The sequence below is a fragment of the Mesocricetus auratus genome, unplaced genomic scaffold (assembly GCF_017639785.1).
Source record: "Mesocricetus auratus isolate SY011 unplaced genomic scaffold, BCM_Maur_2.0 Super-Scaffold_100676, whole genome shotgun sequence".
Taxonomy (NCBI): Eukaryota; Metazoa; Chordata; class Mammalia; order Rodentia; family Cricetidae; genus Mesocricetus; species Mesocricetus auratus.
The window spans coordinates 127,430,654-127,457,007 of NW_024429266.1; the positions used below are offsets into that span (position 1 = coordinate 127,430,654).

At 41.0% G+C, this 26,354-nt stretch overlaps 1 protein-coding gene and 1 pseudogene across 3 annotated transcripts in view; both read right to left on the reverse strand.

Annotated features, from left to right (window-relative positions):
• The window catches only part of Hpgds (hematopoietic prostaglandin D synthase), a 34,364-nt gene extending 8,442 nt beyond the window's left edge, over nucleotides 1-25,922 (reverse strand). Inside the window, exons 1-4 of one of the 3 annotated variants that reach the window (XM_040738401.1) lie at nucleotides 25,479-25,922; nucleotides 11,614-11,755; nucleotides 7,390-7,482; nucleotides 3,721-3,830 (exon numbers count right to left, since the gene is read on the reverse strand). In XM_040738401.1, the coding sequence (XP_040594335.1) occupies nucleotides 3,721-3,830; nucleotides 7,390-7,482; nucleotides 11,614-11,746 (336 nt within the window). In that variant the 5' untranslated portion in view covers nucleotides 11,747-11,755; nucleotides 25,479-25,922. Of the gene's footprint in view, nucleotides 1-3,720; nucleotides 3,831-7,389; nucleotides 7,483-11,613; nucleotides 11,756-23,948; nucleotides 24,076-25,478 lie in introns of those variants that run through there. The other 2 variants (XM_040738403.1, XM_040738402.1) reach the window with 2 other exon arrangements.
• On the reverse strand, nucleotides 16,079-16,570 carry LOC101832726 (annotated as a pseudogene).
• Nucleotides 25,923-26,354: the final 432 nt, after the last annotated feature.

The window sequence follows — 26,354 nt, forward strand, 5'->3', positions numbered from 1 at the left end:
GATCAATAAGCTATCTGCATGTGCACAGCTTCACATGACCCACAATCCTTCGGTCCACCGTGGATTCTAGAGGATGGCCTAACCCCCAACAGGGACTATGGCAAACTGGAAGGAAAGCAACTTTGCATAGACAAAGAGTGAGTGGGCAGAAGACAGTGCAATCATAAAATAAACAAACTACCCTCATGAGTAAAACAAAGCACTGTACAAAAAGAATCCAGAGATGTGTCAGGCATTGTCCAGTGAAGCAGGAGGCAGTAGATATGTTCAAGCTACTGTGTATACATGTGTGAAATTGTCAAGAAATAAAAGATATTCTATTTAAAAACCTGATAAATTTTAAAAGGTGAAAATTTAGAGCTCAGGTGGAGGATGTCCTGAAAACACAAAAGCAAAAAACGGGAGGTAGAAAAGATCTTAGCCTCTCAACAACAGGGTTCTTCGTGAGAAAAACAAATAAATAGATGATAAATAGATAAATAAATGAATGAATAAATAAATAGGGAGAGGCCAGTGAAGAAATTTAAAAAGAATTCAAGGATATTTCTTTGACTTTTTCAAACGACACCTCAGGCTGAATGGACCCATTCAGATGATGCTAGGCTGGAAGGATGACTCACTTGATAAAGATGCTTGCTGCTCAAGCATGGGGACTCAAGCTTGAAGCCTGTCTTCATCATGGTTCTATTGCTGTGAAGACACACCATGACCATGGCAACTCTTACAAAGGAGAACATTTAATGGAGGCTGGCTTCAGTTTCAGAGGTTTATTATTATTGTCATGGCAAGAAGCATGGCAGCATGCCGGCAGGCACAATGTTGAAGAATGAGCTGGGATCTCTACATATTGATCTACAGGCAGCAGAAGGAGACTGTGTGCCATGCTGGACATAGCTTGAGCATACAAGAACTCGAAGCCTGCTCTCAAAGTGTCACACTTCTTACAACAAGGCTACACTCCCTAACAGTGCTACTCCCTAATGGGCCAAGTATGCAAATACATGAGTCAGTGGGGGCCATTCCTATTCAAAACCAATACAGGTCCCTAATGCCCATGGAGAAACTAGGCTAACACATAGCTGTAGCCCAAGTACTGCGAAGCAAAAAAGGGGAAGGCGTATGGGCTTGTTGGCCTGTCAGTCTATCTGAATTGGTGAGCTCCAGATTCAATGAGTATCTGTCTGAAAAAATACGCTGAGAAAGGATTGAAGAAGCATCTTGACATTGACTTCTGGCCCACACAGGCATGTGAGCACACATGTGCACTCAGAAACACAAAAAAACAAGATGGTGCCCAAACTCACCATTTTCTTTCTTTCCTTTCTATTTCTATACTTATCTCTACATTTATTTTGTGAGATAGGCTCTCGATATGTAGTCTTGGCAGGTCCAGAGCTTCCTATGTAGACCAGGCTCACCTGGAACACACAGAGATCAACCTACTTCTGCCTCCAGAGTGCTGGGATTAAAGACATGCTCCACTATGTACAGAAATACACATCATTCTAAATTTGTCAACATCTCATAGCCTATAGTGTCCTCAAATGCTAAAGACACATTACTTGCCACAAAGAATTCCTTACCCAACTCTCTTAGGGTTTCTATTGCTGTGATAAACACTATGACCAAAAACAACCTAGGGAGGGCAGGACTTATTTCAGTGTACAACTCTGTCACTGAGGGAAGTCAGGGCAGGACTCTGGTAGCAAGAACTGAAGCAGAAACTGAAATAATGGAAGAGGGCTGCTTACTAGCTTACTCCTATGTTTTTTTCAGTCTGCTTTCCTATAGAACCCAGGACCACCTACTCAGGGATGGCCACACCCACAATCGGTTGGGCCCTCCCCGTTGATCACTAATTAAGAAAATGCCCCACGGCATTGCCTACAATCCAGTTTTATGAAGGCAGTTTCTCAATTGTGGTTCCTTCTTAGATGACTCTAACTAGTGTTAAGTTGACAAAACCAAATCCAAAACCAATCAAGACATCAACAAAACTATGAAGCCAGGTGAAAATTAAATTGAAAAAAGTTGCAAGCTAATAAAGCATCAACACTTTGGATTTCCTGTGATTAGTAAAGCTGTTGGCGAATTGCTGCACAAACCCAAGAACAAAAAACAGAGGCTGAATCAGGAAAGGGCCAAAAGAAACATTTAAGGTGTCAATGAAAACCTCAGCATGGTAAGTGTACCATGCGTGTAGGGAAACCAAACCTGACAGGAGCAGTAACACAAAATGAAGAAGTCCATTCACCTTGTCACCATCACACCTTCTCTTAGTGATATAATCTTCGAAGTACTAGAGGACATGCTCAAAAAAACAATGACATACACGAGAAAGTGGGCATCACCCTGGAAACAAGAGTCAACCCCAGAAGAAGGCCCGGCTGGGATAGTTATGACAGGAAGGCCTGGAACAACCACTGGAGAAAGCCACAGAACTGCAGGGTAGGGGCAGCCTCCAGGCCAGATTGCTCAGCAAAGCATCAGAAACATTGGAAAGATTAGGCAGGCTGATGTCATCGACTTGGAAGGAAATTCTACTAGGAGAAAAGTAAAATGAATTAGGCAAGAGTGAAAACCCAGTTCCTGACTGGAGAAAGAAACAGAAAAGGAAGCTTCACTGAAATACACCACCATGTACAGTGTGTATTTGCATATGCAAAGCTACATAATCGTAGAGTATTAATTTAGCTCAAAGATATTAATATCACCATGTTGAGAACTTAGGGAGAAGGAAGCAGAGAATATGACAAAAGAAGAGATAAATTCCCAGTTAGGTGTGGTGGTGCACTTCTGTCATTCCAACACTTGGGAGGACCAGAAGTTTAAGGTCATTCTCAGCTTCATAGTGAGTTAGAGACTAATAAAAAGAGGAAGAGACAAATTCTTTCAGACACCATAAGAAGTCTGTAAGAACTGTTTAAAATTGTTAAATCAAACTATATATTTTTATATGCTGCCAAAATATGATGGTACACATTCTACAGTCTGCATAATGAGATACTATTTCCGAGAGAGAGAGAGAGGGAGAGAGAGAGAGAGAGAGAGAGAGCACATATGCTCATTGGTGAGATGGTTCAGTAGGTAAAAACATTTTGCCACCAAATGCAATGATTTGAGTTCAATCCCAGGCACCTATGTAGTAGAAGGAGAGCTGACTCCCACAGGTTGTCCTCTGACCTCATATCCATGGGATGACTTCATGGGTATGTACAACATTACCCATGTGCACACAAGCTTTTAACAGGAGAAGAAAAGAATGGAAGAAAGGAAAGTGTGTTTGTCCCCAGAAAACAGCAGAAAGCATTAAAAACTGGATCTGTTGGGCTGGGGGGTGGCTCTTGGCTGACAGCATTCGCTGGTCCCACAGAGGCCGTAGGTTTGTTTCCCAGCACTCATAAGGCAGCTCCTAACCTTCTGGAACTCTGGGTTCCAGGGAATCCACACCATCTTCTGACCTCTGCAGGATCCTGCATGTACGTGCCACACCTACATTCTCAAAGATTCATATGCATAGACATTTTCAAAAAGTATTTGAGGCAGGGTTAGCATTGAGTATGGCAGGAAATCATTGACCTTGCCTTATAATTTAGTATAACTTCCTTTTTCAAAGTACATATTACATAGATTAAAAACAAAATTTTAAAGCACTGTAATGTAATTTCTGGAGGTGATACAAGGTTACCCATAGTTACAATAGTAAGTTTATCACATTACTTTTACATCCTGATTTTTCTCCGTCCATGGAAAAAGTGACATGAAATCATCCAGTGTGTCCACAATACCATCAGCTTGACATTGCTCCAACTCTGTCTTCCCAGCCAGATCTATGGAATAGAAAGAGACCATTTGGTGTCTACTGACATGCACAATTTAACTTACTATTAATGTGCCAACTAGGCAACATATTCATACTTTTAAAAAATGCAAACAGTGTGAAATGGTTGTGAGGCAGAAGACAGAGGTTGGTGGTGGAGCAAGGAGAAAATTCTAGAAGTTCATTCCCCATTCTTCTTTGTATATCTTGAAAAACGTCTGGGAAAAATCTGGTTCCAAGCCGGGCGGTGGTGGCACACACCTTTAATCCCAGCACTCGGGAGGCAGAGGCAGGCGGATCTCTGTGAGTTCAAGACCAGGCTAGATCGACAGCCTCCAAAACAATACAGAGAAACCCTGTCTCGTAAAAACCAAAAAAAAAAAAAAAAAAATTCTGGTTCCAGCTTTTACCATAAAGTTTCAATTTTAAAAATGATAGAATGTCTTAACCCTGGGACAACATAATGCCTTGGCTGAGAGCCAGACAGGACTCAGTCTTGGGACTGTTAAGCATCTCACGTTGAAGCTAGATAACCATGGCAGCTGCAGCTGAACCCTGGAGCTGGGGCTGCTGATAGTGAGATACAAGCTGTGGTTAAACCGTCTGAGGCTTTGATGCCTTGTTTCTGTTTGTTGGATGGCATGTTCTTCCTAGTAGCTACATTCCCTTCAAATTGAAACATTTCCTTAAAGAGGAAAGCCAGGCTCAAGAGACTCCAGAGTTTAACAAAAAAAGAAATCGGGAAAAGAGAGAAAAAGAATCACAAAACCTTGCAAGATCCTTAAGACAACTTTTTTTTTTTATTTTAAATTTTATGTGATTGAGTGTTTTGCCTGCTTGCATGCAAGGACACCACATGCCAGCCATTCAGAAGAGGGCATTGCATTCCCCGGAACTAGAGTTACACACAGTTGTGAGCTGCCTTATGGGTACTGGGAACCCAGCCTGGGTTTTTCTGGAAGAACATCCAGTGCTCTTAATTGCTGAGCCATCTCTCCAGCCCCAGTTTACAAGATCTTCAAAGCCTTCAATAGAAAAAAAAAGTAAACAGTGGCTGGAGATTTTTTTCACTCATTTGTTAATATTTTTTTCTATTAATTTCTAATTAATTTTGTTTAAGCTGTTGATCTTTCTAAACTTTTCTTCAGTGGTGTCAATTGGAAATGACTCAGTATGAAAATCTTGTAAAATTGACTGCTTTTGTATAACTGTATTAAATTACAAAGCACAAGGAACTCCAGGGATGACGACAATGCATGGCTCATATAAACAAAGCCTTAGGGAAGCTGCTCAGGGTGAAGGAACGTGTCTGTCTCACATACTCCCCGTGTGATTTCCAAGGATGGAGTCTCCTCATTAACCTGAAGAAGCACGCCACAGGCCCCTCACTGTCTCTCAGTCCAGGTTTGACATCTGTGTTCCAGGATTTAGCTGTTATTTTTGTGCAGTTAAGGGCTCTGTGGACATTCATTGTCCTAACCTGCAAGCAACTCTCAGGCCCCTTTGCAAATATGTGGAGCTATTTTCCCTCCTGAACTTCTGCCATCAAATTACACAGACATCACACCTCAAACAACTGTTCTTTTTGCATTCCAGGAGGGCATGGCTTCTCCTACGAATCAGTCCCATGGGAGCCCCAGTGTGTATTGAGAGAGACTCCTTACGTGCCTGAATCCTATGGCTGGCAAACCTGATAGGGCAAGAGGTATTGCAAACTGAGGGGAGTCTTTACAAAGAACAGAGAGGGAGAAGACTGGAGGAGTAGTGAGTATTTCCAGTGCTCTGAGAATAACAAAGCCTGCTCACTGTGCCCTTTTACACTTCCCTGTGACCCAGCCCTACAAAGGTTATGCATACTTTCTCAGAGTCTCCACCCTCCTCCTTCTGATGCCACCTGGATGATTTCAAAGCCCTCTAATGTGTGTCCCATAGTCAGGCCAATCAAGAACTATCACCAGAATAATTGTCCTGCAGTCAGACCTCCCAGTGTGCTGCCTCTCTGGGTGACAACCTACAGTTGTTAGAGAAGTCCACACCCTGGATTTCCTAACCAGGTCCAGTGTATTTTGCTAAGTAAACCTCCTTCTCTACCCTGCAAATATGAAGTTTTGCTTGTTTGTTTTTCTTGTGCCTTTTTCTCTCTACTTGTAATGCTGTAGTTGGTTGAGTCTAAGTGACGTCCATTTGCCATCTCAACACTATCTGGGAAATCCTTAGTAATGCAACCTTTTCAGGGCCCTCCTCCACCCTCTTGAATCATTTCTGGAAGCAAGAAGAGTGGGTGTGTTCATGAAGCCCTGAGAATGATGCTCATAAGAGGGGAGGTCTTGGGACCCTAGGTATCCTCTGAGGCTCGACTCAGATACCCTTTTCTCTTCTAAGCCCAACTTCCAGAGACATACTCCATCTCCTCTGACTCTTCCCAAACCTTCATTGTTGAAATATCTGTTAGTTTCTGTGTGCCTAAATTTTTAAAATGTATCTTATGGGTGTTAGTTCACCCTCATGTATGTAAGTATGTTTACCATGTGTGAGCCTGGTGCCCACAGAGATCAAAAGTCATTATCAGATCCCCTGGAACTGGAGTTGCAGATAGTTGTGGATGCTGGGACCCGAAACCAGGTCAGCTGCAAGAGCAACAAATACTCTTAATGCTGAACCAAGACTCTTTGTTCCTAAAATGGGAGGCTAATCATTGTGGGTCACTTGGGTGCTCAGCATGCTTGGATTCTAAGGTGGTAGTAGTGGGATGGAATGAAAAGGCTGAGAGTGGAAAATGGTGATTCTAGCAAGCTAATTAAAAAGAAAACGGCTTTCAAAGAGACCCGAAGTTGTCCTTTTACTAAAAATGTTTGTAAGTGGGAAGAACAGGAGAGGGGAAGTAGGAGGGGGAGCATGATGAGAAGAAGGCAGGGGCCACCTCTGTGACCTCTGCCCACTCCATGGTACACGGGCTAAGGAGGCCTCAGAGGAGAGCCGGTGGAGGCAAGGATGCCACCTTCCTGTGCTTCTCAGCATGATCAGAATGAAAGACAACGAATTATAATTCCAACAGTCCAACAAGTTCCAGCCCTCACGTGCTGTGTGTATTTCTGGCTATTTCTGCCTAAATTGTAATACTCAATACAAGCATGACTTGCCAATCCAATTTTCCAGCTAGATTCTAGAAACGACAATCTGGTGTGATACGGGGGTGGGGGTGATGGGGGTGGGAGGGTACTGTATAAGGTGAGATGATGTGGTCTGATGTGGTAGCATACACCTGCCATCTAAGCATCCAAGAAGGATCAAGGATTTAAGGACACTTCGGGTTACATAGCAAATACCAGCTAAACCAAAACTATATAGGAAGGCCCTGTATATAAAAATATAAAATAACAAAATAAATTAGCTATCTAAAGCATTCATAGAAAGCTCTACTGATGTAGATGGTACATTTATAATGTTGTAATCTTCAGAGCCATTCCTAATTGTATCATAGCTAAACAATGCAGTTATCAAACAAATATCAAAGAAACCTCATGATTTTTTTCAGTTATTCAAAACATTAACTAGCATAAGTATATTACCTGTGTTTTTAGTCAAATATCTTGCTATTGCCAGACTCTGGTGAAGCGTAAGTCCTCCCACCTCCAAAACAGGGATTTTGCCAAACGGAATAGCTAAAACAGAACAAGTGAAGAGTCAACTTCAGAGCAGAACCAAAGAAGGTTGAGAGAAGCCAGAACAATAGAAACAAGGTATCATATAAAGTCGTGAAAGTCTTAAATATAGAATGCATACATACATATTTATAAACTTAAAAATATACTTACTTTCAGAAACACTATATTATTGCCCCAAGTCACAGACATCATGGGGTTATTGTTCCACAGGATGAGTCCCTTCACGGATTCCAGCAGGTCATAGATGATGTAGATGTTAGGGATGGGTATACTGGGTGGTTTTGTGTGTCGACTTGATACAAGCTATAAAGTCATCAGAGGAAGGAGCCTCAGCTGAGGAAATGCCTCCTTGAGATGCAGCTGTAAGGCATTTTCTCTATTAGTGATCAATGGGGGAGGGTCCAGCCCATGGTGGATGGTGCCATCCCTAGGCTGCTGGTCCTAGTTTCTATACAAAAGCAGTCTGAATACGCCAGGGGAAGCAAGCCAGTAAACAACTCCCCTCCATGACCTCTGCATCAGCTCCCATTTCTGGGATTCTGCCCTTCAGTGATGAACACAATTCTGAAGTGTAAACCTAATAAATGTTTTCCTCCCCAACTTAATTTTTGATCATGTTGTTTTTGTCACAGCAACATAAACCCCCAACTAGGACAGTGGGCCAACCCAAAGCCCAGGTTGTGGGTTTGGATGGTAGTTGAGCTGGTCAGTCCAGGCCATTGGGACCACCTCCCTCAGGTGAGGGACAGAGTCAGGTTGCCTAGGCCTATATCATCTGGGCCAGCTCTCCTAACCCAGTGGTGAGGGGTGGGGCCATCTCTCCCCAGGCCAGCTCTCCCATGGGTGTGTGTGTGAGTGTTTGTGTTTGTGTGTGTGTGTGTGTGCGCGTATCAGGAAGGGGGATCAGTTCCATCAAGGGGTGGGACCAGCTATCCCAGGGACAATGAAGGTCAGGGTTTAGTAAGGTCGTCAGATTTCAACTGCAGGATCTCCATGGCTGGGGCAACAGAAGGATATCCAAGGGGAGTTTTGGTCTAGTGATCATGGTGTGCTAGAGGCCTTGAACCAGGCCAATGAGTATTTTTTGGGTGGGACTGATTGGACAAAAAGTGTGTGACACACCACAGCTCCTGATGCCACTGGGGTGAATGAAGAAGGGTTGGAGAGGCTGGAAAGATAGAGCAAGGTGGGTTTGTTTGTTTGCTTGTTTCTTTGTCTTCTTTGAATTAATTTTTTTGGAGACAGTTCTTTTGGGGGCATGTTGTAGGGATGAGGGGTTGATATGGAGGGACTGAGAACTGAGCAGGATTGGGGTTCATGTTATGAAATTACCAAAGGATCAATAAATAATTGTGTTTGAAAATAAAAAGCACTGCATTGTTTGAGCTCTATCAAACCCTTCAAAAGATTTCTTCTTTAAAGGGACAATTTCTACATTGATCCTACCTATCCAAGAATATGGGAGATCTTTCCATTTTCTGGTGTCTTCTTTAATTTATTTCTTTAATGACTCAATCTACAGACTCAATGCAATCCCCATCAAGCACAATTCTTCACAAACCTTGAAAGAACAATTCTCAACTTTATATGGAAAAACAAAAGACCTAGGATACCCAATACAACCCTGTACAACAAAGCAACGTCCAGAGGCATCACCATCCCTGACTTCAAGCTCTATTATAGAGCTATAGTCCTGAAAACAGCTTGGTATTGGCACAAAAATAGACAGGTAGACCAATGGTGTGGGGACACTAGACCTTGAGCAGAGACCCATTTCCCCATCGGCCTGGGAGTAGGCAGCTATAAGACAATGTTTACTAAAAACATGTTTACTAAAAACAATACAATGCCCGGGGCAATAAGTTCCTGAAAAGGGCTGGCCCACAGGAACTGCCCTGGCCTCCACCTTTTCCAAAGACTAACAGCCTCTTTCTAGCCACCCACCACCCCTCTGGTGTCAGGGTATATAATAACCAGCCAGGGGAGGAATAAAAGAGAGCCTTCTTGAGGAGCCTTCGGTGTTGTCAATCCCCAATACCCTCGCCACAGTCTCGGACTCAGGCTGAGCAGCATGCATGACACAATGGAATCAAATTAACCCACACACCTACGAACACCTGGTTTTTGACAAAGAAGCTAAACCATACAATGGAAAAAAAGAAAGCATCTTCAACAAATGGTTCTGGCATAACTGGATATTGGCATGTAGAAGACTGCTGATAGATCCATGTCTATCACCAGGCACAAAACGTAAGACCAAATGGATCAAAGACCTCAACACAAACCCAGCTACACTGAACCTGTTAGAAGAGAAAGTGGGAGATACTCTTCAACGAGTTGGTACAGGAGCTCGCTTCCTGAAGGTAACACCAGCAGCACAGACACTGAGATTGACCATTAATAAATGGGACCTCCTGAAACTGAGAAGATTCTGTAAGGCAGAGGACACAGTCAGCAAGACAAAAAGGCAGCCCACAGAATGGGAAAAGATATTCACTAACCCCACATCTGACAGAGGGCTGATCTCCAAAATTTGCAAAGAACTCAAGAAGCTACTCTCCAAAACATCAAAGGGATCCAATTAAAAAGTGGTCTACAGAACTAAATAGAGAATTCTCAATAGAAGAGTCTAAAATGGCTGAGAGGCACTTAATAAAGTGCTTAACATCCTTAGCCATTGGGGAAACGCAAATCAAAACAACTCTGAGATATCATCTTACTCCTGTCAGAATGGCTAAAATCAAAAACACCAATGACAACTTATACTGGAGTGCTGACTCATACAGCCACTTTGGAAATCAGTATGGAGATTCCTCAGGAAAATGGGACTCATTCTACCACAACACCCAGCAATTCTACTCTTAGGCATATACCCAAAAGATGCCCATGCATACGACAAGGATGTCTGTTCCACTATGTTCATAGCAACACTATTTGTAATAGCCAGATCCTGTAAGCAACCTAGATGCCCCACAACTGAAGAGTGGATAGAGAAAATGTGGTACACTTACACAATGGAGTACTACTCAGTGGGAAAAAAAAATCCCAATGGAATGTTGAAATTTGCAGGCAAAGGGATGGCACTAGAAGAAACCATCCTGAGTGAGGTAAACCAGTCACAAAAAGACATACATATGTACTCACTCATGTATGGATTCTAGACATGGATCAGGGGAGTGCCACCCTACAATCCCATTGCCAGTGAGTTTGGAAAACAGGGAGATTCCCAAGAGAGATATGCACTACACCCCAGAAAAGGGGAATGAGCCAAGATCTCGTGAGCAGATTGGGAACATGGGGGGAGAGGAGAGGGAACCAGGAAAATGAGAGTGGGAGAACAGGGGAGGAGAGGAAAATATGGGGGAGCAGTAAGGTTGAGCAGTAAGGTTGAGTTGGGGGAAGAATGGAGGAGAGCAGGATGAGAGATACTATAGTAGAGGGAGTCATTCTAGGTTTGAGGGATTTCCAGAGATCTACAAGGATGACACCAACTGGCAAACTAAGCAATAGTGGAGAGACTACTTTAATTTTTTTCTTTTTTTTTTTTAAACTTCTTTCACTTTGGGGAAAAAGCACAGCTTTGATTACTGAGCTAGTGAGTAAACCAAGTGATGCTCAAAACCCAGAGGTTCTGTGACCAAGACGTAGTCCAGAATAAAATGGACATGAACTAATGGGATTCATTTGAAGAACATGTGTAAACAAGCGAGAGGTGACACGCGGAACTGGAAAGGGAACACCAGACTGAAAATGTAACATGCTTACCAGGCTTAAAGCACTGAACCCTGAGAGATGGGTGTTAGCCTCGGTCTTGGTCTCATTTTATAAAGAAGGAAATGATGTAGGGGGAAGTTTATGTAAACTAGCTTATTGGCATGTAAACTACCTCTTGGTTGAGGTGGTATTCAAACTGAGGTCAGTTTCCCAGCTGTTTCTATGTCTCTGAGTCATAAATGGAGAAGAGAAAGACCCGAGCAAGCCTAGAGAGCAGTAGGGATCTGCTGACTTTATGTGAACTGCTGTTTCTCAACGTGAAGCTCTGTAGGACAGGGCTTGCATTTTCAAGAAGAAGGATGAAAACCCTTAACACATTCTCCCAGCAAAATCTGAACGATTTATGCTACTTACTTGGTTTGATTTGGGGCCAGTTGACTTGTTCTATTCTGTGATCTTCATACTTTATGTCCAAGTAAGCGAATATATAACGAATAATTTCTGCTCTCCCCCTCATATTAAAATAAATCAATTTGTAGTTTGGCATGGTACAATTCTGGAAAGAAAAATAAAGCGAGGTAGCATTTTTTTCATTTTTCAGTTCTTTGATAGTTTCATAAGTGTATGAATATATAATGAATTTTGGTCATTCCTTCCAGTTACTCTCTTTCATCCCCTTCCTTCTTCCTCTCTTGCTGAAACACAGCTTGAACTCACTGACTGTTTGTTGAGAGGTTCCAGAGAGGATGTAAGATCAGGTGAGGGAAAGCTTGAGAAAGATGGGAAGACTTTGCAAATCTAACTGACTAACAATCATGTTGGGAGTGCCATTTGTAGATGGAGTTTCTTTTTTGCCTGGTCCCACTGCACTTAGTCCCAAATAAATACACAGAGGCTTATATTATATATATTATAACAGCTTGGCCAATGGCTCAGATTTCTTATTAGCTAGCTCTCTCTTAATTATTAACCCATATCTATTAATCTGTGTATCTCCCTGTGGTTTTGGCTTACCAGAGAATGTCCAGCATCCTATCTTACTGGTAGCTACATGGTGTCTGCCTGGTGGCTTCTCTATGCCTTTCCTTTTCTCAGAATTCTCCTAGTCTGGGAACCTTGCCTATACTTCCTGGCTGGCTACTGGCAAATCAGCATTTATTCATCAACCAATAAGAGAAACATATATTCACAGCATACAGAAGGACCTCCCCCATCATCTCCTGTTTTCTGTCCTAATAAAAAGGAAGGTTTTGACTTTAACATCATAAAAAATATATAAAACAAAACAGTTATAAAGCAAGAACTATAGTTAACAATATTTACCCCACTTACATTTGGCAAAATTTAAAGAAAAAATTCTATCATTTATCCAATCTTTTTGAGCTTTATATGTAACTTATCTTTTATCATTACTAAGGAAAACTATAATCATAACTATCTGTTTTCAACACCATCAAACATCTCAGAAGGCTAATATTGATAGAGGCATCTCACTGCCTGCACAGTCACCCAAAGTTCCTCTACAACGTTGGGGCATCCATCTTTGACCTATAGGCCTAGCATCTTTGACAGATTTCTCAGTGAAGCAGGAAATTTGAAGCTGTCTACCTATATTGGCAGTTTGTCAGTCATTTTTCTATGCGTCCTACAGAATGTCTGGCAGACTCTTCCATGAAGCAGGAACCCTGCAGGACTGTCCCACCTTGTTTTTACAAGTTCAGCAGTCACTTTCCTGTGGGTCCTATATGTTCATTTTATATAGCATGCTGTCAAGCAGTCCAGATAAGAGCAGTTTTTTGTTCAATAGGCCAGTTTTGCCAAATTGAAGACAAACTCTATAGATTTTCTTCAATGTCCATCTTCCTCTCTGACATAATTGGTATTTCAGGAGCAGTTGTGTCTTATTGTCATGAAAAACCCTAATAAACCACTTTAAATGTCATATTCTGTAGGTCTATGAAAGGTTTTGAAGAATAACTATTCATTTGAAATGTATATCTCTGTATATCTAGAAAATCTAACACAACTGTAAGTTTTGACTATTATAGGTGATTATAATCTGTATTTAATTATACACTACATTTGTAAAAGATATGTATGAACATGATACCTAAGCAAGAGTAGAAATATATGTATAACAAAATTGACCTTAAATTTGTATCAAACCAAAATCATACTAATGCAAAGTATTCATTTCTATATCATATTCCCTTTTTTTTAAAGAAAGAGATCTACTGTGATCATTAACCATTTATAACCAACCCATTTAAATGAAAACAAACATTTATAAACAATATTTGAAAATGTGGGTGTAGTTATCTCCAAACTGCTTCCTCCTGTTTGGGGATGCTGTCAGTCCAAAGAGGATAATGAGAAAACCCAGAACCATGGCCAAATCAAATCCTGGCTGTAGTGGTCTGTGAGGCTCCAATATCTCAGCTGTTTTGGATGTTGGATCACCTGGGCCACTGCTTCAGGGGGTCTTGCTTGATCAAACCATATTAGTCTGGAAGGAATCCACAGCTTTTCATCTTCTGTGGAAACAGAACTAAAATCTCTTTTCCAGAGTAACATGTCCTTAGACTTAAATTTTGAAGTCAAGGCATTTTCAAAATATATAGGTTACATTAATTCAGCAGCATTTATAGTGTCTTTTAGCCACTGTTGCTTCTTTCTCAGCAGTCAAACAATTCAAAGGCAACACAATAACATACAGCATCAGATTCTCTGTGTATTTTCCATCTTTACGTGGCTTTTTAAAATTACTCTATTTCTGTTACTTTTAATTTTTATTCTTTTTGTTTTTTGTTTTTTGTTTTTTGTTTTTTTTTTTTTGGTTTTTCGAGACAGGGTTTCTCTGTGGCTTTGGAGGCTGTCCTGGAACTCGCTCTGTAGACGAGGCTGGCCTCGAACTCACAGAGATCTGCCTGCCTCTGCCTCCCGAGTGCTGGGATTAAAGGCGTGCACCACCAACGCCCAGCTCTTTTTGTTTTTTGAGACAGGGTTTCTCTGTGTATTTTTGGTTGTCCTAGAACTCATTCTCTAGACCAGGCTGGCCTCGAACTCACAGAGATCCGCCTGCCTCTGCCTCCCGAGTGCTGGGATTAAAGGCGTGCGCCACCACCATCTAGCTATTCTATTTCTTTTTTAAGGACTTTATCCTTTTTCTTTCCTCTCCCAAGCCTTCATATATTTATAAACACACTGTAAACCCTTTAGAGATTTTTCTTTATCTGAATCAGTCTTTACTGTATATCTCTATCTTTTTTGCTTACATGAGTCTTTTTTTTTTAAATTATGAAGTTGTTGGCCATTTTGCTTGGTTTCTTGTTGGCTACCTCTGACTCAATTATTAACCCATAACTGCTAATCTGAGTATTTCCACGTGTTCTTCTCTTACCAGAGAAAAGGGTCCAGAACTCTTACTTCTTCCGTGTCCTACATCGGATTATGTGAGTATTATCTGCTGAACAGTATGGGTAAAATTAAAGTGGCAGTGGGCCCTGCCTTATTCCTTGGCTTTATGAGAGTTGCTTGTAGTGGAGTACTGGTAGGAGCCATATTTATTGCTACAGCTCTAGTTTCTAGGTCCATGCCACCACCAGGAAGCATGCTGCTGGCATTTAATTGTTAGGTAGCAGAGCCTCTTAAAGGAGCTGCACGGTGTTTGCTCCTAATGATGAGTCTCTTAAAGGTAAACAGAGCCCACCCAAGAAAATGCTGCTACCAAGAAGCCATGCTTGACTTTATTCTTTTGTTCAAAATCCTTTTTAAACTTTTGTCAAGTTTTATGTGGGTTTCTTATTGGCTAGTTCTTTCTAAGCCATATCTATTTATCTATGTATTTCAATGTGACTTTAACTTACCAGAGAATGCCCAGTGTCTTGTCTTGCCGGTAGCTATATGGTATCTGCCTGGCTGCTTCTCTTTGCCTTTCCTCTTCCCAGAAATCTCCTAGTCTGGTAGCCCCAATTATATTTCCTGCCTGACTACTGGCCAGTCGACATTTACTCATCAACAATAATAGAAACACATACAGCATACAAAAGGACATTGCCCCATCAGGAAGGCTTGGCAAATCTCACTAACAATCAGAAAATTTATTTATCTGTACAGATTTTAAAGACATTTGTCGTTTCTCAAGAGATACAGAGGTTACATACAGGTTAAGTCTTGATAGAATAGATTTTATTACCAATCCCATATCCCTATTGCTAGAATTCTGTAGATCATTTCAGCTTAAGCAAGCATAATATAGCAACATGTTCTTGGGCTGGCAGTAGTTTTCGGTTTTATGATGTTCTAGATAATATGTGAGTCAGTCCAGGCAAATCACCACACTTTGAGCAGTATATTATTAACTTTTGGCAGTTAGTGAGATCACTTGCAAATTAGACTAAACCTGAGAAAAATTTTCCCAGGCTTAGGAACCGCTGCAGCTATTATTCAATTCTTAATAATATGTGTATTTATAATCTTATCAGAATTTGTTAGACAAAAGAATTCTTTTGATTCTAAATTAGCTAACATTATAGCAACTTGATGCAAAAAAATCTTTTTAGGAATGACAAATCTTAATACCTTACTTTTCTTATATTCTTCTATGTCATTCTTTTTTTTTTCCCCACAGAGAACTCAAAGTTCAGAGTAATGAGAAAACACACACTCACAAACACACACACACACACACACACACACACACACACAACTTCTGCTCATAGAAGAAACTCAGCCATAGGTCAGATCTGTACTAGAACTATATATGCAATGAGGACAAGGCTGTTTGTCTACTGTTCTCTAATATTAACAATTATAGGCAAAGCAGTGCAACTAGCATTTAGACAAACCCTTCTAGTGTTACAGTGTCAGTCACAGTACTTCACTTCTCTTCACATAACTGGTTCTCTTTGAGTACCTGGGCTTCTTCCTTTTCAGTAAAGTCGTTTTTGATACTGAAGGTTTTATGAATCTCCTCGTGAGTTTTCCCCTTAATCATACTGACCACAGTCTTGCACATGACATCAAGTAAACCTTTGATGTCTAAATAGTTTGCAGCTAGAATAAGTTCAAAAAGTGTTCCTTGGTCAACTTTCAGGAATTCTTGGTCCCAAACAGGAATATCATCTGTCTGCTTTTCTTTGTTCTCATCATCCTCAGGAGGAGGAGGGTCATCCTTGTGATGGGTTCGCCACTGAATGACCTTTTTTAGAATTGCTGCATTAACATTTGGTAAAGGAACAGAATCATCATCTCCCTCATCATCCATTCACAAATCTTCCAGCATGGTCTTGATGGTCACAGATCATTTGGCAATTTCTACATCAACTTCAAATATCTCTCCATCAGAACTCTGCAACTCTATCGAAGGCATGGTGCTCGGTCGAGGCTGACAGGAGGCGCTCAGACAAGACGAGAAATATTGAGGACAAGGCCACTACCCTTCTATGTCATTCTTACGACACCTATGCATGCTGTTATGTTATCTTAGTCATTCTAGCTTTTACTGCTGAATTCTTTTTAGAATCTTAGTACGTATGTGATCCTCTGTTGTGTAGGTTATGTTTCTAAGGACTTCTAAGTACGCTGTAAAAGGAGTTCTGTGCTCTGATGTGCTATACCTTGTCAGCATCTTCTGAATTCACAGGGTTCTAACTATTTTGTTCTTGAGTTTGTGTAGGGGCAGATAACAAACTCCAAGGCACAGAGCAGACCCCCAAGTAGGGTCAACTAAGGTTTCTTCCCTGAAAGCAGTAGGTAGTATGTTCAGGACTTCCTCAGGGGTATACGGAAACAATTTTCTCAGAAAAGATGTGGATAAACCATTATGCTAATAGCCTCCCCAAGAGTGTAACACACAGAGATTGAAACTGACAGTAAAAGGTATTGGTTCACAGCATGTGACTCAGCTTTTCTGGAACTTTGTCAAACAGCTATGCTGATTTCATGATTTTCACTTGTTTCACTGTTCCCCTAGGAGATGGCTATGCCAGTTTGTAAACACTCAAAGTGAGACTACAGAAACCTCATAAAATTTTAATGCTTACATTAATCAACTGTAACTGTGGAGTGTATGTGGTTTTATAATGACCCGGTAACTGACAGACATTTTCACTTGAAGTTGAATTCTACTCAGTTACCCTGTATCTTTGGGCTAGTTTATAGAGTTATCCTGAATTTCGAAACCTACTGAATTATACAGATTTTGATATAGATTTTAGATGATAAGAGTTATATAGGTGGGGGGGATGGGGAGTGCGGGAGGAGGGGAGGGAGAGGGAACTGGGATTGACATGTAAAACAAGTTATTTAAAAATAAAATAAAAAGTAATAACATTGAAAATAAGAGTTATATAGGTAAAAATTTTAATATAATACTAAACTGTTATCAGCATTAATAATTACCTTAATCTCACATTGTAGACAAGAATAATCATTGGCTACCACATACTGATACAATAATTGTAGAAGGTACATGAAAATTCTCATTTAAACTTGTCAATTACACGGAGGGTCTAGTGATGATGGTTTGCCAGAGGCCTACTACCAGACCAATGAGAATTTTGTGGGTGAAGCTGATTGGACAAAGGGTATACTGAGTAACACACTGCAGCTCCCAATGACACCAGGATGAATGAAGAGGTTTTGGAAAGATGGAGGAGTGAGGTTATTTATTTGTTTGTTTTTGTTTTGAATTAATCTTTTTAAGCCACTCTTTTTGGGGGGAGACTGCAGGGGTGAGGGACAGTTATGGAGGTACTGGGAGGTGAGTGGGATTGGGGTGCTTGATGAGGAATTCCCAAAGAGTCAATAAAGAATTATGTTATTAAAAATTGGTGAACTAAAATGGTTTCTTTTCTGAGCTGGTAAAATGGCTCAGCAGGTAAATGCACATGCTGTGTAGATCTAACGACCTACCCGAGTTCCATACATGAAGCCCATGTCAAAATGCTCAGGTCTGTACTCCTAGCTCCAGCACTGCTGTGGTCAGGTGGAGGCAGAGACAGAGACAGAGACAGGAGAATGGGCCTAAAGCTTAGCGAATACAGCAAGCACAGTGGCAGAAATAACAAGAGAGACCCCGCCTCAAAAACAAGATGGAGAGAGCGATAACTCCCTCTCTGCCAAAGGTTAAGCTTGCTGGCCACCTGCATTCTATCTCCAGAACACCCATAAGTTTGAAAGCAGAGGACTGACTCCATAATGATCAGAATAACTTCCACATGCGTACCATGGTACACATGCATTACACACACACACACACACACACACACACACACACACACACACACACACACACACACACGCATGCATGCACACACACGAAAGCAATAATTAGTTCCTTAAAAATGTAAGGTAATAAAGATCCTTTAGAAATATATATTATGAAATTACAATTTTTGCTAGAAAATGAAAACATGTTATAGTTCCTTGATGTACTTATTTTAAATATTAAAAGAACAAAATAGCCCACAGACTGTGAAACTGTTATTCCTAGTTGTAGTTTTCACTGAAGAGCTTTTCATAAAATTCGGTTATCATATATCAGTTTCCATGGCACAAAAAGGAATTTACTTCTTCTTACATGCATTGTATATATGTGCAGATACATATGTCCACTGCATATGTATCTAAAAATTAAATCTACAACTTATTTCAGTCAAGTGTCCACACATTTCAGTGACCACCTTGTGACTTCTTACAAAGGGGTTGTTTTATTAGTAGTAAGTAGTTATGCTACTTTATCTTGCTGCTCACTCAAAGAAGACTGTTAAATTTCTTAGCTATCTATATTTCCTTGAAAACATCTTCAGTGTGAGATTTGGAGATACAAGTACAACTGACAAAAACTTATTTTTTCCTCTGGAACATTCTTTCAACGGCTGTGACATAAGGAAGCCGTGCTTACACGTCACACTTCTTAGTTCTTGTATACGTTCCTTCCATTACAAGGGAAAGATCCTGCTCTATAGGTTCAAAATTCCCAACTTGTAGGCTTGTGCTTGTCAGGCTAGATACGTGGATTTTGGCAGTATTAAAAAACAGGTCAAGCCGGGCGTTGGTGGCGCACGCATTTAATCCCAGCACTCGGGAGGCAGAGGCAGGCGGATCTCTGTGAGTTCAAGGCCAGGCTGGACCGACAGCCTCCAAAACAGAGAAACCCTGTCTCGTAAAACCAAAAAAAAACCCAAAAAACAAAAAACAAAAAACAGGTCAAGATAAATGTGGCTGGGAATAACTACTGACTCTAAAATATGTAATATACTTAATAAGGCTTTGCACAAAAATAAGAGATTCCAAGTAAACGTGTCTATGACCAACAAAATATTGAAAGAAATTTCACAATAACACCAAGAGAAGTTTTAGTGCTTTATCTAGACCTCTGTGTGTGAGTGTGTGTGTGTGTGTGTGTGTGTGTGTTCATTTCTGTGGCCATAATCTCACTCTTTTAAAAGCATGCCTTCTTCAAATACCTGACCAGATGCACTGAGATGCAAGGCCAGCAGTGAGAGAGCAGGAGACAGTCCCGGGGAGTCACCCCTGTCACATACTGTCTCAGTGACTGAGGGCACTTATCTCTTTCTAGCTTTAGCTTCTTCACCTGCAGAATTATAGAGAAAACATTACCTAAAAAGCCCCTATCCATTGGAACTCAAGGAGCCCAGCCTGTCCTTGAGTTCATGGTTGCTGTAGGGGCAGTCATTGTCTTCAGTGGTGTGGTCATCTTGTTTTGAGTGGATTTCTCAACATCTGTGCCCATGGGACACCCAGATTAAGCTCAGTAAGTCACACAACAAGGACAAAGTGAAACAAAGACAGGGGGAGTGGGAGGCTTGTTCCCAGGAAGGGGCTTGGTGAGGGGGGGGGATGGAAGAGGAGGGATGAGTGTGACTTGAAATTAGTATATATGAAATTGTCATAGAATAAATTAAACAAAAGTCCCCTTACAGCATGTAACATACAGTGTGAGCTCAGAAGGCATGGAAGGGAGGGAGGGTAACTACAGAGTTCTTTCTCATAGTGAAGGGCACAAATTTAGATGTTTTCATTGGACTCACATCTTTAACTGCATGTTATTTGAGAAATCATTCTGCTGCAAGCTCAAAGAAAGAAAAGTTGAAACATAAAAAGAATAGCTAAAAAACATATGGTTAAACTAAAAAACGAAATAACAAACCACAGCAAAAAAAATATTGCCAATAAAAGGCTCATACTAGCAGTAAAATAGTTTGAAAACATCAAGCTAAACTACAGTCCAACACTTGAAGGGCAGAATCCAGAACTGTGTGAGATAATTAACCAAATAAAAAAGAAAGTAGAAATGAAAACTGACTTGGCAATGAGTTACTGCCGTGGCTGTTCAGATAAAGTCTCCTAAGTCACAAAGGCAAAGGTGATCCTGATCTTTCAGTAGTTTCAGAGGAGAGAAAATTGGGGAAAAGACAGAAATTTAAAAGAAAATCCTAGATAATTTCATTAGCATGCATTGAAACATCATACATGTCAGTTACTCAGAATTAGTAGTATACGAATGGACAGAGGTGCAGTGACAAGAGGATTATGGCAGTGTCACCATATTCTAGTAGATGTCCCATCTATGTGACAGACTTCTCTGACAGGCAAAAACAAGCCACACTGTGAGCTCAACAAAGGTTAAGTAATGTTTTTCAAAGTCATGGGCTGGAGGGATGGCTCAGGGTTGAATACATTGCTCTTGCAGATGACCAGTAGAGGACCTCACTACATACCCACACACAGACACATAATTACAAATAATAGACATAAATCCTTTGGAAGGCATTAAGCATTAGCATTCAGTTGTGATCAAAACTCTGAAGAAAAAATTAAAGACCCCTTAACCAACCAGGAAGTGTGAAAAAGTTCTTGGATCCCATGAATAGTCTCAAATGAACATTTGGTGCAATTTCTTTCCTTCCTTCCTTCCTTCCTTCCTTCCTTCCTTCCTTCCTTCCTTCCTTCCTCCCTCCCTCCCTCCCTCCTTTCCTTCCTTCTTTCCTTTTTCCTTTTACTGTTTTATTGTAGAATTATTCCAACATTATATTTTTGTTGATTTTTGGGAAATTTCACAAAATGCACCCTGATCACACTCACTCCCAAGTCGTCCCAGTCTGCTCCTACCCTTGTGACCTCTCACAGAAAAAGAAGAAACAAAACCAAAAGCAACAAAACCCAAACGAATTCAGTTTCTTTAATGTCAAGAACAGTCATACTTACTACATCTCCAAGCCTGAGTGGACCAGCTAATTTAGTAAAATAAGATGGCAATAAATAGTGTAAGGGACATCAAGCAAATGATGACTGTTACCTTCATTCAAAAGTCAAGACAGATCTACTGGTAAACTTGGTTGCAAATTTCAAATTACAGGCTAAGGACCAAAGTAACTAAAAGTAAAAGAGCTTGAGGAGTAGAAGTTGTGGGAATGGATGCCTTGTAAAAAAGGTGATATGGTGTTTGTTCAAGTCTAGAGCAAGGAAGCCTAAAAACAAAGCTGTTCATTTATACACATCACATTTCAGTGGGGACACAAAGGGGCAAGACTAAAGAATATTTTTATATATATATATTATATTATATTATATATAATTAGACTCTAATTTTCCTTACACAAGAAATGCCACCTAGCATGGTGGTACAAACATTTAATCCCAACAGTCAGTAGGCAAAGGCAGACAGATTTTTAAAAAAAATTTATCCCAGTTCCCTCTCCCTCCCATCCTCCCATGCCCTCCACCGACCTCCCATCCCATCCCCCTTCTGCTCCCCAAGGAGGGTGAGGCCTTTCACGAGGGATCATCAAAATCTGTCAAGTCATTTGGGGCAGGGCCTAAGTAGGTCCTTCCCCATGTATGTAGGCTGAGAGAGTATCAGTCTATGTGGTGTGGGCTCCCAAAGTCCATTTGTACACTAGGGATAAATGCTATTCCACTACCAGAGGCCTCATAGACTGCCCAGGCCTCCTAACTGACACCCATGGTCAGGGAGCCTGTTTCAGTCCTGTGCTGGTTTCCCAGCTGTCAGTCTGGGGTCCATGAGCTCCCCCTTGTTCAAATCAACTGTTTCTGTGGGTTTCCCCACCCTGGGTTTCATCACTCCTCCCTCTCTGCAACTGGATTCCAGGAGTTCGGCTCAGTGCTTAGCTGTGGGTGGGCAGACAGATTTTTAGTCTCAACACTTAACCAGAGGCAGGGAGATCTCTGAGTTCTAGGCCAGAATGATGTACAGAAGTTCTAGAACAGCCAGTGCTACATAGAGAGACTTTGCCCCAACAAACCAACCAGCCACCCAGGCAGCCAGACAACTAACCAACCAACCAGCCAAACAACCAAAAATGCCACTCAGGTTATTTGGCTATGATTTGACTGCATCTGATTTGGATAGAACCTGAGACCTCTGGCATCATGCCAAGTTCATTTTTCGTGGTGGCTTCATTTCTAAACTTTCTGTTCCTATGAAGTTGTAAATATTTCACATAGGGAAAATTTCATTTACTCCCTGAAGAGAACAGAAAGCAAAACAAGTTTATCCTCTTCCTTCCTTCCTTCCTTCCTTCCTTCCTTCCTTCCTTCCTTCCTTCCTTCCTTCTTTCCTTCCTTATTTTTGAGTTTCTCCCTTCCTTTTTTTCCTCATTTTTAAAAATTGAAATTAGAAACACATGTCAATCCTAGCTCTCTCTCCCTCCCCTCCTCCCCTGCCTCCCCACCAGGCCCCACAGTCCCCCTCCCAATCCCCACTCGGATTCTCAGGGAGGGTGAGGCCCTCCGTGGGGGATTTTCAGAGTTTGTCATTTCATCCAGGGCAGGACCTAGGCCCTCCCGCAAGTGGACAGGCCGAGAGAGCATCCCTCATTGTGGGATGGGCACCCAAAGTCCATTTGTATGCCAGTTTATCTACTTTTTTTTTTTTTTTTGGTTTTTACGAGACAGGGTTTCTCTGTATTGTTTTGGAGGCTATCGGTCCAGCCCAGCCTCGAACTCACAGAGATCCGCCTGCCTCTGCCTCCCGAGTGCTGGGATTAAAGGCGTGCACCACCACCGCCCGGCTATCTACTTTCTTAACACTCCAAGGGAAGCCATGTAAATTTCCCGACTGAGTAGATATATATCTGGAAAATAATGTACATTTCCTCAGCACATAATTGAGAAATAAAAGCTGTGGGTAAAGCTTCCAGTTACAAACGTGCATGGATTTCTATCCAATGTAAGATTAAGTTCTTAGTATCTGCTAAGCTTGTTAGGAAGGAACGAAAGTTTCCCATGGTTAACTCTGTCTTGTGTACTTCCATTCATTAGGTTTGCAGCTATTTTTACTTTACGCTGCACTGATATTTTCAACTGACTGCAAGAAAAACATGGAAGCAGTCAACACAGTGGCAGTTTTAATGTGATTATTGATAGAATGTGAATTATGGTAAAATCATTTAAACTTGAATAGGTGGATGTCTTATTTTAACTAAGAGGATACACCTAAAATATAGTCTAGTATATTTAGTCTATATGCCAGAAAGACAACAGAAATCCAAAGTCCACTATCAGGCAGAAAGAGGCTAATATTAAACCACTATATTAAGCATACTACTAAAAGTTTCATCAGACAAAAAGGGTACAACACTTTTGGAATAGTGTAAAAACTCACAAATAAGAGACACTGATAATTTTACAGTTTTTTCATTTCCTATTTTTTTCTTATCAGTTTTCTGGTTTGCTAAAGCAGACGGTGACATAGCACTTACCCCATTACTGTCTGTCAAAGAGGCTGGCCCTGGGAAAACTATCCTGAATTCATCTCTTGACACAGATTTTGCCTTTTTTATTCACATTCTAGCATTTCACGACAATCAATTTAACCTTCTCTCTCTTATGTTTGCTCTTATTGGGAGTGGTGTAAGACTTCCTCTAAGTCCCAACACAAGATAACGAGTGGACTGGTTTTACTTGTAGTCAGATAAAGTCCTGCCATCTTCCATCTGGTTACCAGAACCTTTTCTAATTGAGAGGAATGACTTCCTTATTCTGGATCTTGACCTTTAACCTTCTATAGTGTCTATGGTTCAGGCTTGCTCATGATAGTCGTCTTCATAAGGCTCTTTCCAAATTTCTGTATCTTGGCCATGATTCCACCCCAGATGGTCAGTTGCAAAGGCAATTTTATAATTTGTTTAACAACAACGGCCTGAGCTCTCACATTTCAATAAAAGACCTTTGGAATTCAAAGATACTTGGGGCTTCCTGCCAAGCTCTTTTCACATGTCCAGCAATTCTGCAATAGCTGGAGTCTGAAGTACACAACCAAGAGTATCCGTGGTCCTGCCAATAGTTCCTTTGTAGTGTGTCTTAACCCCACCAACAATCCATCCAGTGCAGTGGACGGGGCACAATGTTTGCACCTCGTTTGTGTAGACTCTCATATTTTATATTGCAGAAACTGGATGCGGAGGGTCACTGAGGGCCTAGTATCCACATGAGACAAACTTCTTGTACATGTTGGCATCCAGGAATAGCAGCCGTTGCTCCCCAACACTGGGGGATGAAGAGTACACTGACTTCCCTCATTTCATAGTGCCCAGGGGACATTTTAGTTCAAATCTGGATAATTTACCAGATTGGAGTGAAAAGTTTAGATCAAGAGTGAAATAGAAGAAACCTTATTAACCATGTTACTGATTTCAAACACTGGATGAGCCATATTGTTGGGGTCCCCCCTTTGTTTTTAATAAAGAACAATGAAATACTATTTTAGAGGCTCATCTTCCATTAACATTTACACATGAAGAATAACTAAACTGCTGTTTAGGAGCCTTTAGCTCAAGTTTCTGAACTGAGGTAAATTTCACTATCTTTAGAGCCAAATGGTGATAGAAGATAATTTTTGGACAAGCATGGACACATTTCAACAATATATCCCTTAAAGTGATAGAATGTGATGCAAATCGAATGCCTGAACGTAATAAAAGACCATAAATGAAATTTTATATTGCTTTACACATTAAGGAAAATCACCCAGCAGAGTTCTGAAGTTATAACATCTGCTCAAGATAGGATACTTTCCCCTCTAATAGTGATAATCTCTTAGGAATTTTTAAAACCTCCTGATGTATGCTTCTCTTACAGATTGTCGTTTGACTTCCACATGACCATGAACACAAGCAAGTGTGGCATGAGCTGATGCTGTAAGATGGAGCATACAGATCAGACAACAATCCCAAGCTGGGGAAACCAGAGAAAGAGTAGATCCGAAAGAATGAAGAATTCTCACCACTTACCTAAGCAGACAGTAGCGTCACTTTCCTGTGCCCTGTCTCGGTCTCGGTTGGTGTCTGCACTGTGGTTTCTATGAAGTGATAGTCACATGACAACAAGAGGCTACTTCCTTCACCTAAAGCCTTCCTTCATTTCTCACACGAAATGTACATGACCATCCGTCTGGCCTGTAAAGGCTTCTGTGTGGCTTCTACTGTCATTTCATATTCTCTGTGAATAAATCCAGCATATTTGCATAAAGTAAAGTCACAGTCTCAGGTGTTTGTGAGTACAGATTTCTAAATGCTCTTCATTCTTAGTCTTACACCACAGGCTTCTGGGGAATGAAAGAACAAGTTCAGTCACATTCTCTCACGTCTTCCTTCTTCATTTCACAGTCTCCCTGGGGAGTCCTTTGTTCTTCGCTCAAGTGCCTAACTCCAGCACACTCACATTTTGCTCACTGTATGCTTCTTCTTCGTGGTATCGGACAGTGTGGTGCATTCTGTTTGCCCACCCCTCCATAAAAGCAGTGTCTCTAACATTCAATGTTTACTGCTCCCTCTTTTGCTGTCTCATGTTTCTACAGGATTGCTGGGCATGTCACAGAGACTAATCTCTATCTGATGACTGAATGCCTTAATTTGTGTTTCTGCTCATGTCACACTTTCACAAGGACTGCATTTGCATGGCTACTTGAGTTCTGTTTACACTCATTTCTGGGAAGAGTTCCATTGTTTGAAAGAATCCTAGTGTGCAAGATTTAAACACTCTGTGAGATTACCCATGTCTACTAGTGACACATACCTATCGGCTTTAAAATTTAACACAAATTTAATTTCAGTGATAATGTTAGCACAGCTCACGGGAAATGTGCAATAAAAGATCTGCCTGTACAC